Source organism: Myotis daubentonii, chromosome 9 (genome assembly GCF_963259705.1).
Source record: "Myotis daubentonii chromosome 9, mMyoDau2.1, whole genome shotgun sequence".
NCBI classification, from domain to species: Eukaryota; Metazoa; Chordata; class Mammalia; order Chiroptera; family Vespertilionidae; genus Myotis; species Myotis daubentonii.
Genome location: NC_081848.1, coordinates 44,700,266 through 44,712,911, shown reverse-complemented (window position 1 = coordinate 44,712,911; position 12,646 = coordinate 44,700,266). Strand labels below are relative to the sequence as shown.

At 37.2% G+C, this 12,646-nt stretch overlaps 1 protein-coding gene and 1 pseudogene across 1 annotated transcript; both read right to left on the bottom strand.

The window, feature by feature from the left end:
- Window positions 1-649: 649 nt before the first annotated feature.
- Window positions 650-2,647, bottom strand: LOC132242121 (olfactory receptor 52E4-like; annotated as a pseudogene).
- A 5,524-nt stretch (window positions 2,648-8,171) lies between these two features.
- Window positions 8,172-9,116, bottom strand: LOC132242120 (olfactory receptor 52E2-like). Its single transcript, XM_059711036.1, has one exon. It carries the CDS (start codon window positions 9,108-9,110, stop codon window positions 8,172-8,174), a length of 939 nt encoding a protein of 312 aa, XP_059567019.1. The 5' UTR covers window positions 9,111-9,116.
- Window positions 9,117-12,646: the final 3,530 nt, after the last annotated feature.

Genomic DNA, 12,646 nt, shown 5'->3' with positions numbered 1-12,646 from the left:
GAAAATTATACAAATATGAGGAAATATATCAAAGAAATAAGCAAATGGAGAAATATCACATGTTCATAGTTAGGAAGACAATATTGTCAATATGTCAATTCTTCTTAAATCAGTCTGTAGATTCAACATAATTCCAATAAAAATCCCAGCAAATTATTTTTGAATATTGAAAAACTGATTTTTAATTTGTGTGAAAATTAAAAAAAACAACTTGGCAAACACAATATTGAAGGAAAAGTATAAAGTTGGAGAACTGACATAACTGGACTTCAAGACTTATTAAAAAACCACAATAATTAAGAGAGCATGGTAGTGGCAAAAGAATAGACAAATACTAGTGACATGGAGAACATCATTAACCCACACATTAAATAATCTCATTACATGTTTTACTTAGCCTTACTGTCCTCAGTCACTTTCAGTGAGAAAAAACAGTATAATCGATTGAAAGTCAAATAATATAAAGAAATCATTGAGTCTGAGCTTAAGAGATTCTAATAAAGGCTGATGTAATGCCTGAGTGACTTTTACATAGTCTCATTTTGGGGCACCCTGAGAGATGTATAAGCGAAATATTACCTGGAGAGAATATCAATTTCCAAATACATTTGGGTCACACATTCTTTACAAATATTCTTACAATTCTGTTCTAAATTTGCTTTGTCCTGACCCCATAAATGACTGGATTGAAACAAGGAGGAACACCACATATAGACTGGCCAGGAGTCTGTGAATGTAGCTAGGGACATTTCTACCAAAGCAGTGACTCATAAAGGAGAAAAATGCTGGAGTGTAAAAGGCTAAAATGTTACATACATGTGAACCACATGTACTAAGTGCTTTGTGTCAGGCATCTCTGGAAGGAAGACAGAAAACAGCTCGTAAGATCAGAACATGGGAGAGGACAAAAAGGATTAAGTCAAAGATGAGGGCAGCAATCGAAAAAGAGCCATAGATGATGTAGACTCTTACATTAACATAGGCAAGATGGGCAATTCCCATATGTTCACAGTAGGTATGAGGGATAACGTAGTGCCTACACGAGGATAATCATTTAAGAGGAGGGTAGAGGGGAATGACAAGGAGTACTGATCTCCTCGCTATAAATGAGGCCATGATGACTATCATTTTTTGGTGAGAATAGTAGTATATCTCAGTGGATCACAGATGGCGACAAAGTGGTAAATTGCCATGGCCAAGAGTACAACAGATTCCATACCAGTGCAGGTATGGATAAAGAACATTTTGATGAGGCAGCCTTTAAAGCCTATCTCCTTAAACCAGAAGATGGCCAGCATCTTGGGGTTGGTTGAAGTCGAAAGGCCTAGATCAATAAAGGAAATAAGAGCCAGGAGGTAGAACACGGGTTGATGAAAATTCTGCTCAGTCTTAATATTTCCCGCAAGTGCCATCAAATAAACAACAAAGAAAGGGAAGGTAATCCAAATATGAAAATCTTCTAGACCTGGTATACCCAGCAGATGGAAGGCAAAGGGATGTGAGGCAGTATCACTGACAGGACATCTTCCTGAGAACTCTTGGAAAAGGCGCTACTGTCTTCTTTGGTATTTCTGGGGAAATATAAGGGATGGCTGAGTATCACTATGTGTAATAGCATACCAGTAAAACTCTTAACAACATAATGAAAGAAATGTGAGGCTAGTTAACTACCAGAGATATTAAAATTATTGCCTATCTCATTTAATATTCCATGGAAATTGTGGAAGTTAGAAAGAATTTTTTCTGCTGGTAGAGTGGTTCATGGTCATCTTTAGCTCACTCTTTTGTGAAATACTCATCTGGTTACCCTCCCAGTAACCATAACTTGTGTAACATTTTCAAGTTACCTTCGTACCTGAGTTGATCAGGTACATAAGAGAAACCCTCAAAATGTTATTTTAATAAAGGGCAAGAAATTGAAATGTAAGAAACTTTGGATATGATGGTCAAGAGGATATCCACTTATGAAGCTCATCTGTGCAGCATAGTCCCATTCTGTAGGTGCTAATTTTCCCCTTTTTTACTTTAATAAGACTGTGGTTATAGCTATCTTTTGATGAAATGGGTGCTTCCATGCTGTGATTGATGAAGCGATTATTAGAATTTTTAGTCAAAAAATTGTAATTCATTATATAAACAAATAATGCAAAAAAGATGATCATAATTGAATTAGAAAAAGTAGTTATTAAATTCAGCATTCATATATGAGAGTAAAAACCAAAACCCTTTTATCCAACTAGGCAAAAAAAATAGAAATTACTCATTTGGTGAAAGGAATCCATGAAAAACCTATTGCTAATATCATTTTGAATGGTGAAACACTGGAAGGTTTGTCCCTTGGGTTTAAAAAAGGCAAAAACATCAACTAGCATCAATTTTGCTAGAGGGTCTAACAAGCTAAATATGTCAAAAAAAAAAAAAGTAATACTGAAATGAAAAAGTAAATGTTCCTATTTAGAAATTACCTGAACAGTTACAAAAAAATTAAAAAGTGTAGAAGCAATCATTTAGCTTATTAATTGCTCAGGTATAAGCATCAATACTATTAGCAAACAATTACAAATTAATATTTTAAATTATAATTTTGTAAAATTTTGAAATATCACTTACAATGGCATGAAAACATGGAGTACTTAGTAATAAACATTTAAATTATAAAATATGAAAGAATTTAAGGAGACAATTTTTAAAAATTATATAACATTCATGGTTTGGATGACAAATATGTTAAGATGTCAATTCTTCCTAAATTTATCAATAAATTTAAGACAGCTTCAATCAATACCAAAAAAAGTAAGCTTATTCTAAAATAACTATAGAAATATCCTAAAATCATTGGAAAAAGTACATATATCAAAACTGGGGGACTTACAATAAAGGACTACAAATTTACTAAACTATAGTAATTAAGATAGTGTGGCAATTGCACAATGATAGATAAGTAGAACACAATAGAAAAAAAGACAGAACTAGGCACATTTCATGTCCTAAATTCAATTGCATAAAGTGACCAATGTAGCAATTCAATGAAGATAGAAAAGCCATTTCTAACAATGATAACGGGTATAATTGAACATAAGTTCAGGGTCAATTGCTCATTTACCTCTGTTGAGTCTAAATTTGAAATAACCTTTGGAGGCTTCCTTGATTGGAACAGAACTGAATCTCTGAGTTGTTTTATAACAATGTAGATACCCAGAATCAATGATGATCATCCTAAGGGCATGCTTCAAATATTTCTAACTTACAAATGCTTCCAGGATAGGAACCAAGTATTTCTACCTTTTGGCTTTAGATTTAGTTAAAATTAGAGAAAGTTTCATAATTATAGAAGAGAAGCATTTCAGTATAAATTAAGCTTAACCACATCTTGCACAGAATCTATGAAATGCAGTTTAATTGCATTTCAAATTAACTACTAAAATTTATACTCGGCCCCGCCAGCATGGTTCATAGTTGAACATTGACTTATGAACCTGGAGGCCACAGTTCGATTCCCGGTCAGGGCACATGCCTGGGTTTGGGGCTCAGTCCTTAGCAGTGGGCATGCAGAAAGCAGCCAATCCATGATTCTCTCTCATCATTGTTGTTTCTCTCTCTCTCTCTCTCTCTCTCTCTCTCTCTCTCTCTCTCCTTTCCTCTCTGAATTCAATAAAAATATATTTTTTAAAAAATTGTATTTGGTCTTTTTGACATGTATGGAGATTTTTCCTAATTTCTAGTTGGCACTGATCTGAAAACCTCCAATAGATTGTAAAAATAAATCTCTTTAGGAATTTTTTAATTGTATAAAGATTTAATCTTGCCCTCCCCCACCTCCCCAAAAATAAATCCGGCCACCACCATATGCCATCCATTTGCATAACTGTTTAATAACAGTATGCATATGTATTAGCAGTGTTAACCTATAATCCCCATGGGAAAAACTTATTCACTGGAGTACAATGCTTATACATGGTTATTTTTTGCCTTTCGTCTCTCAGATTCCACTCATTCCCAAAGTTACTTAGGTTAACACATTTTCCCCCATCCACTTTAATAAGGTTGTTCTTTTTCCCTATATTTATAATGCACTGTACTTGTCAAAATCTGCATTTCATTTTGGGATCTTCCTATTAGTAAATGGTGTTTTTAAAATTACATTAAGTTGTATAATTCTATGGGTTTTGTCAAATGTATAGTATCATACAGAATATTTCACCAACTTAAAAATTCCCATGTTCCCCCCGTATTTAACAACCCTCACTCCTTTTCCTCTGGTAAACATGAATATGTTTACTGTCTCTTTAATTTTGCTCTTTTCAGAATATAATATGGCTAGAATAATATAATATGGATCTTCTTTAGATTAGCTTTTTCTAAGTGAAATCACTCAGCTATGTGCATTTGAAATTTATTTACATCTTTATATAGCTTGATATTTCATTTATTATTGATGCAGAATAGTTACCATTGTGTTATATACAATGGGTATAGCACAATTTGAATAGTCTTTTATCATTTATCTGTTGAAGGGCATCTTCATTGTATCTAATTCTTAGCAATTATGAAAAAAATACTATTAATGTATATGTGCAAGTTTTTGTGTGAATGTAGTTTTCAAACTAGTTGGGTAAATTCCTTGGAGTGTGATTGCTGGATTTTATGGCAGGACTATCTTTAGCTTTGTAGGAGACTTCCAAACTTTATTCCAAAGTTGCTGTGCCATTTTACATTCCCACCAAAACTGATGAAAGGTTCCATTGCTTTGCATACTCACCTATTCTTGGTATTGCTTTACTTCTTTTTAATTTTCATCATTTTTAGTGGTAGGTAGTGAAATCTTACTGTACTTTTAAAATTTGCAATTCCTTATGGAAATATATGTTGAGTATCTTTTTATCTATTTTCTATATGTATATTTATGAGGTGTATAGACAAATATTTTGCTAAAATTTTAATTGGGTTATTTTTTATTATGCATACTAGCAGCTCAGTGCACAGATTCGTGCACCAGTGGGGCCCCTTGGCCTGGCCTGCTCCCTCTCGCAATCCAGGACCTCTCAGGGAATGTTAGAGACGTGGTTTCAACCCAATCCATGCACTGGGCCTCTAGTATGCATATAACTTCTTTGGTTAATCTCTTCCTGCCCTCCCCCACCCCCTTCCCTTTGAGATTCATTAGTCTGTTTCATGTTTTCATGCCTGTGAGTTGAGCGCCTGCCCCCTGATGGTCAATGCACATCATAGCTACTGGTTGAATGGTCAAATGGTTGCTTAGGCTTTTATATAGGGTGTCCCAAAATTCAAGCAAGATTTGCCATTCAATTCTATTACACATCTTGTGTGAATTTTGGGACACCCTATAGAGTAGAGGCCCAGTGCACAAAAATTTGTGCACTCAGGGGGGGCGGTCCCTCAGCCCAGCCTGTGCCCTCTCGCAGTCTGGGACCCCTCCGGGGTTGACCACCTGATGGCTTAGGCCCGCTCCCTGGGGAATTGGGCCTAAGCTGGCAGTCAGACATCCCTCTGGCAGCCTGGGAGCCCTTGGGGGATGTCTACTTGCCAGCAGGGAGTAGGCCTAAGCTGCAGTAGGACATCCTTAGCACTGCTGAGGAGGTGGGAGAGGCTCCCACCACCACTGCTGTGCTGGCAGCCATCAGCCTGGCTTATGGCTGAGCAGAGCTCCCCCTGTGGGAGCACACTGACCACCAGGGGGTAGCTCCTACACTGAAGGTCTGCCACCTGGTGGTCAGTGTGTATCTAGTGACCAGTCGTTCTGCTGTTAGGGTCAATTTGCATATTACCCTGTTATTATATAGGATAGAGGCCCTGTGCATGGGTGGGAGCTGGCTGGTTTGCCCTGAAGGATGTCCTGGATCATGGTGGGGGTCCTGCTGGGATGCCTAGCCAGCCTGGGTGAGGGGCTGAGGGCCGTTTTCAGACTGGCCCCACCCCTTCAGGATGGGGGTCCCCGCTGGAGTGCCTGGCCAGCTAGTTGAGGGGCTGAGGGCTATTTTCAGGCTGGCCACACCCCCTTCAGGGATGGGTGTCCCCGCTGGGGTGGCTGGCCAGCCTTGGTGAGGGGTTCATGGATGTTTGCAGGCTGGTCACAGCCCCCTTCAGGGATGGGTGTCCCTGCTGGGGTGCCTGGCCAGCCTGGGTGAGGAACTGAGGGCCGTTTTCAGGCTGGCCGGCAACTGAATGGTAGAGGGTCCTGCGGAGGTGCCTGGCCAGCCCGGGTGAGGGGCTGATGGCTGTTTGCAGGCTGGCCACGACCTCAAGCCACCCAAGCTCCCAGTGGAGGCTGGTTAGAAGCAGGTATCTGGGATTTATTTATCTTCTATAATTGAAACTTTGTTGCCTTGAGTGGAGGCCGCAGCCGGCCAGGCCAGGCGGAAAGCTTGGCTTCCTCCATCACCGAAGGCAACCAAGCCTCCTGCTTGCTCCAGCTCCGTGGCTGCCAGCTGCCATATTGGTTGGGTTAATTTGTATATAGTCACTCTGATTGGCTGGTGGGCATGGCTTGGGGCATAGCAGAGGTGTGGTCAATTCGCATGTGTCTCTTTTATTAGATTAGATATTTAGTTGTAGATTTTGATTATTTTTAAATCAACGTGAGAAAGTTCTCTATTCCTTGTTTACAAATGTTGTTATAAATATGTGCCATGTTTTCTTTAAAGATATTTCTTGCCAGCCAGGATAGGTCAGTGGTTGAGCATACACCCATGAACCAAGAGATCACTGGTTTGATTCCCAGTCAGGGCATATGCCAGGTTTCAGGCTTGATCCCCAGTGGTGGGCATGTAGGAGATAGCTGATGACTGTTTCTCTCTCATCACTGTTTCTATCTCTCTATCACTCTCTCAACCCCTCTCTTGAAATCAATGAAAACACATTTAAAAAATATTTTTTTAATCATTCATACAACGAATAGAATTTTTTCTCCCTCAAGCTGATGTTCTACGTTGTTTTTGTTGGTTGTTTTTTGAATGTTGAACCAGCTTTGCATGTCAGGAATAAACACCACTTGCTCATGCTATATAGTTATTTTTATAAATTATTAGCTTCAATTTTCTAATATATTATCAAGTATCTTTGCATCTGTTCATGAGAAATATTTTTGAGACATATTCAGCTTTTTAAAAATTGTTTATTTTTTGGATAATATCTTTAGCTGGATTTGGTGTTGGGGTATTTCCAGCTTCATAAAATGAAGTGATTTTTTTTTTGGAAGTGATTTAGGTAATTGCTGTAATTTTCTTTTCTTTTAATATTTGGTAGAATTCACTGGTAAAGCCATCAAAACCTGATTTTAGTGAAAAAGTAATTAATTAGTGATGTAATTCATTAATTAACATAGAGACATTTAGGTATTTAGAACTATAAATTTACTTCTATGGAAATTTACATATTTCTGTATTTTGGGGCATTATATTATAAATATACCTGAGGAGAAAATGGACTTAAAGATAATTTCAGTGCTTTTGCCACTGATTTCAACTTACCTTTTAGGCCATTAAAATATAAAGAAAAGTTAATGTTTAGAGACATATAAAAGACTGTTTAAAAAAAAAAAAGCCATATAAGGTAGCCTTTAAAATTTTAAAAGAAAACATTTACAGATTAATACATTTAAATTTTATCATTCACAGCTGGAATAAAACTAGAATACTGTACCTGGCTAGTGTGGCGCAGTGGTTGAACCTCAACCTATGAACCAAGAGGTCAGGGGTTCATTTAGCAGTCAGGGCACATGCCCAGGTTGCAGGTTTAATCCCCAACAGGGGGCGTGCAGGAGGCAGTTGATCAATGATTCTCTCTCATCATCGATGTTTCTACCTTTCTCTCCCTCTCCCTTCCTCTCTGAAATCAATATGTATATATACGTATTTTAATCCATAAGAATGATATAGAATAGCTATTGCACAGAAATATGACACATTCTTTAAATCCTACTTAATATCTACTGATACCATTGATTAAAAAAATTACATATAAAGACTGATGAGCCATATTTTGCCATATTAATTGGACAATAAAGCTTAGACTTTTGACTGTCTGAACTCATTAAAATGCTTACAGAAAGGAGCCAAAATAGAGAAACATTTATGTCAAGCACATTTAAATTTACTGAATTTAATATAAGAAGGCATTTCATCTCATATATATTAGGCACTATTTCTTTTCAATTACTTATTTTTAAATAGTATTTTTTTCACATGGTTATATATCTGCTTGGTTCTGACTCCATATATCACAGGGTTGAGCATTGGTGGCACTATAACGTACAGATTCGCTAGAAGTATGTGGATATAGCGAGGGACATTTCGGCCAAAGCGATGTGTCATGAAGGAAAAGAGAGCTGGCGTATAGAAGGCAAGAATTACACAAACATGAGAACCACATGTGCTGAGAGACTTGAGCCGGGCTTCACGGGAAGGAAGGCGGAAAACAGCACGGAGTATCTGAATGTAAGAAAGGGCAATGGCTACAATGTCAAACACTAGGATTGAAATAGCACCCAAGCCATAGATGATATTGATCTTGATGCTGGCACAAGACAGACGAGCAAGACCCATGTGCTCACAGTAGGTATGAGGAATGACATGATTTCCACAGAAGGGCAATCGCAAAATGAGAAATACAAATGGAATCACAGAAATAAATGACCGCACTACCACACCAAGACCAATCATTGAAACGACCTTATTGGTGAGGATGGTGCTATACCTGAGTGGGTTGCAGATGGCCACATAACGGTCATAAGCCATTGCCAAGAGGACTGCAGATTCCATACCGGTGAAGTTGTGAATGAAAAACATCTGGGTGAGGCAGGCATCAAAGATGATCTCCCTGAGATTGAACCAGAAGATCCCAAGCATCTTAGGGATAGTAGCTGTGGAGAGACCCAAGTCAGTGGTGGCCAACATGGCCAGGAAGTAGAACATCGGCTGGTGGAGGCTGCTCTCAGCCTGGATCACAAACAGAATGGTGAGGTTCCCTATGAGCGCAATCATGTACACAGCACAAAAGGGAAAGCCAATCCAAATGTGGAGCATTTCCAGTCCTGGGACTCCCAACAACAAGAAGGAGGCGGGATGATACTGAGTGTCATTGAGAAGGGACATCCTGATAGGTAATGCATAAGTCCATGTTCCTTCCAAATGTGCTTCTGCCAACCTGTATGTAGGTTACCAGGTAAAACTCTGCAATGTTTTAGACCTAAAGAAAAATGACAGTTGTGAATATTCTCTTTTTTAGTTAATTCACACAATTAGAAATGTACTATGTAAAAAGCAAAGTGAAGATGTGAATTATCAATAAGAAGGCTTTAAAAGAAGTTACATGTAGATTGTAATAAAAATTCTACATAATATATTCATCCTTCTTGGCACCGTTTCCTCCTCTGTTAGAAGAATGGTCTCCTTTGCAATGGTTTCCTCATTGGTAATATGCTAAGATTTTGCGTTAATACCTGCTTCATTAATTACCTTTTCTTATCATCACCAACATAATTTACTTTCAATTTTAACATTCAAAGGGCTCTATCAGCCTCTATAAATGGTTATTTCTATTAATTCCATTTGGTTGGTTGAATAGTAACACTCAAGTTAAATTACAAGATGGGCATTAAGTGCTGATGAACACCCAGATTCATTAAGATGTGTTCTCAAATACTAAAAATAAATCTAAAAGATTAAAATCAACCCATTTGTTAATATTTATTTCTTATTATTACAAATATGAAGTAAATGTAGTGAACACAACATTATCAACTACCATTTATTGAGGTACTGCCTACCACTTTCAATGCTGTCAGAACCTTTGCAAATATCATCCCTAATCTTTATAAACACTCTTAACTTGAATTTTTACATATTGATCTGAACCTGAAATAGCTTAAATGACTTGCCAAATGCTTAAAATGCTTATAATTAATAAAGGTGTATAAAAAGTAAGTAGAAAGTGGAGAGAATATAATTGAGTTGAAATGGAAGGATAATGGACATAAGAAAAATATAATCCATGCCTCACACTCCTGTCATATATACAGAGCCCCCTCTTTCACACACAGTTACTCAAACACAGTGTCTTTTAAGCTCACATATATCTAAAAAAGAGATATCAGTATCCTCACTATAAATCTGAAGCAATTGTACTTTAAGTGTTTAAGATACATGGCAAATATTTTGAAGAAGAAACTAGATAGAAAGTATATTCTGAACAAACTGAATCAATCATTTTCAATGATACTTACACTGTTTTCATGTAATTTCATGTACCTTAGAGTATGTATTTTCAGAGCATTTGACCATTCATTATGTATAGCTGTTTTATAGTAAAAAGTGCCTTTTCATGATTTGGCATCACTGGAGGATTCCAAAGAACAATACTAATTATGATCACAGTTTCATTAAGACAATTGTGATATTATGAAGACACTGATACATGGGAAACAAAGCCAAGAAGAGTGCCCTTTCTGTTCATGATAAATATGTAATAAAAGGAAAGTACAATATGGGTGAGGAAACAAGAAACTCCTAGGAGTAAATGTTAAATATTGGAAAGGGATATAAGAGCATTAGATGTCATTTGAGTGAGACACTCTGTGAAATGTCTAAAGGAATAAAGTCTTTCTAATATAATGTTCTGGCCTGGTCATAGGACAGCAAAAAAGGTGTGACATGGACAACATAAGGAATGAAAGTAGGATCCAATTATGAAAGCAAAATTTTCTGTGATTTATCAGTGTAAGTTCCAATGGCAAGTTCTTGTATTAAATAAAGCTCTTGTATTCATAAATAACATCTCAGATCAGAAATGTAGGCAAATAGTCTCAGAAAAGTAAGAAAACAATGTTTTCCTTTTTTTCATCATTCCTATGTGCACTAGATTCTCAAGAAATAGAATTACTTTGGCTAGTAGGGACAGAGCTCATCATTAAACAAGAGAATAAGCTGCCTTTCTGGGGTTTGTGAGGTTTTTTTAGTTGTTCTTAGAGGGAAGGATGGTATTATATTCTGTAGTCAAAAACAAAATAATGAGGAAATTATATCTCTCAATTCAGATAATTGTGTTCAGCAATAGAGCCTTATTAGCTGGTTAAGTAAAAAGACAGTGTAGCAATAATTTGAAGACATACAGAAAAATGAACTTTTGTACTTGTTTGTCCTGCATCATTATTATTCCATGAACTGGCTAGATGAAAAAATCTGAATAGCATCTTCCTCCCCTCCCAAGCATTTAAAAACACAACTGATTCTACTTCTTCAATATCTTTAAAATCAGTACATCTGTTGTATTCTGATAGAACTAGTTTAAATCCTCATCATTCTGTGGGTTTATTATAGCACAGAACTTTGCAATGCTTAAAAGCATGAGCTCCACCATCAGACTAATTGCGTTGAAACTAACTTTAAAACTTATTCACTCTGTAATGAAAAGAAAGCAAACAAAGAGTATTTTTACCTATAAAATACGGATAAGATAAATGTGTTCATAGTTTTAAACAAGTAATTCATTTAAAATATTTTTGAACCTATTCCAAAAAATACTATGCTATCTGTCATTTTTTAGATATCAAGAAATTGATTTTTCTAAAATGCACAACAAAAGGATTCAGGCTGAAATCTAGTGTTATATGGCCCTTTTAAAATGTGATCCTATTCGTTTCCTAAGTTTCAGCCTTAGTCTTCTTTCCCCAAAGCATATCCTGTGTCTCTTCTCTTCCTCTCCTAAGTTTCTTTCTTCCTTCATCCATCACTGTGAAGTAAGGATGCTCTGAGAGCTGCGACATGGGGAAGACTCACCGGGCTGAGCACCAGGAATCCTGTCTCTATCTTGTCTCAACCTGCTCGATTTTTATGAGGGCACTACTCTTTGCCTGGGAGGAGCTTCCAATGGAAAAATCCCCTAGAGGCATTTTGTAAAGGACACAGGTCTCTGAGGATCTAGTGTCTAATCTGGCTCTAACTCAATAAGAGAGAGAAATAAGGAGCTCTGGCTTCTACGGAAATGAAGGCAGAAAGTGAAATTTAGGGTAATATGATGACAGAATAGGAGGTAGTATCCCCCCTTCCCTCCCTCCCCCCCCTCCCCCCCATAGAAACACCAAGATAACAACCATAAATCTATGAAAAGACCTTTGTGAGAGTTCCAGCATCCAGAGGTGAGGTTATATGACCCCGGTGGAGCATAGAAGGAGAAAAGACAGATTGAAAGAATATGAAGTAAAGTTTTACTTTACCAACATCACCCCTCCTCCCACCTAGCACTGCTCTGCTCAGGAGAGATTCCCTCAGCCCATGAGTTCTCCCATGGGGGAAAGAGAGCAAGCCCACCCCCGGACAGTATGTTTGTGCGGATGTGTGTGTTCACACATATATATGTTTTTGCAGGAACACATAGTCGATTCTCATTATTCCCATTAGTGTTCTATAAAGTCATTCTGAACACTAAATTTAAAAAATACAACTATTGTTCCTAAGGGAAATGCAGAACTAGCTTCCTGTAGCCTCTTGTCACATTTTGTCAATCAATAAATATGCAATCTTGTTTTAAGTGTGTTTCTCCTTAAAGACACCTCATTTAATACATATTTCTTACAAATTATTAATTGCATGATCTTTAAATGGTTAAAAGCCAGGAGCTTAGGCATCCACTT

What these genes read in the sequence shown, in the direction of transcription:
- LOC132242120 (XM_059711036.1), bottom strand. Translation starts at nt 9,110, where the DNA reads ATGTCCCTTCTCAATGACACTCAGTATCATCCCGCCTCCTTCTTGTTG.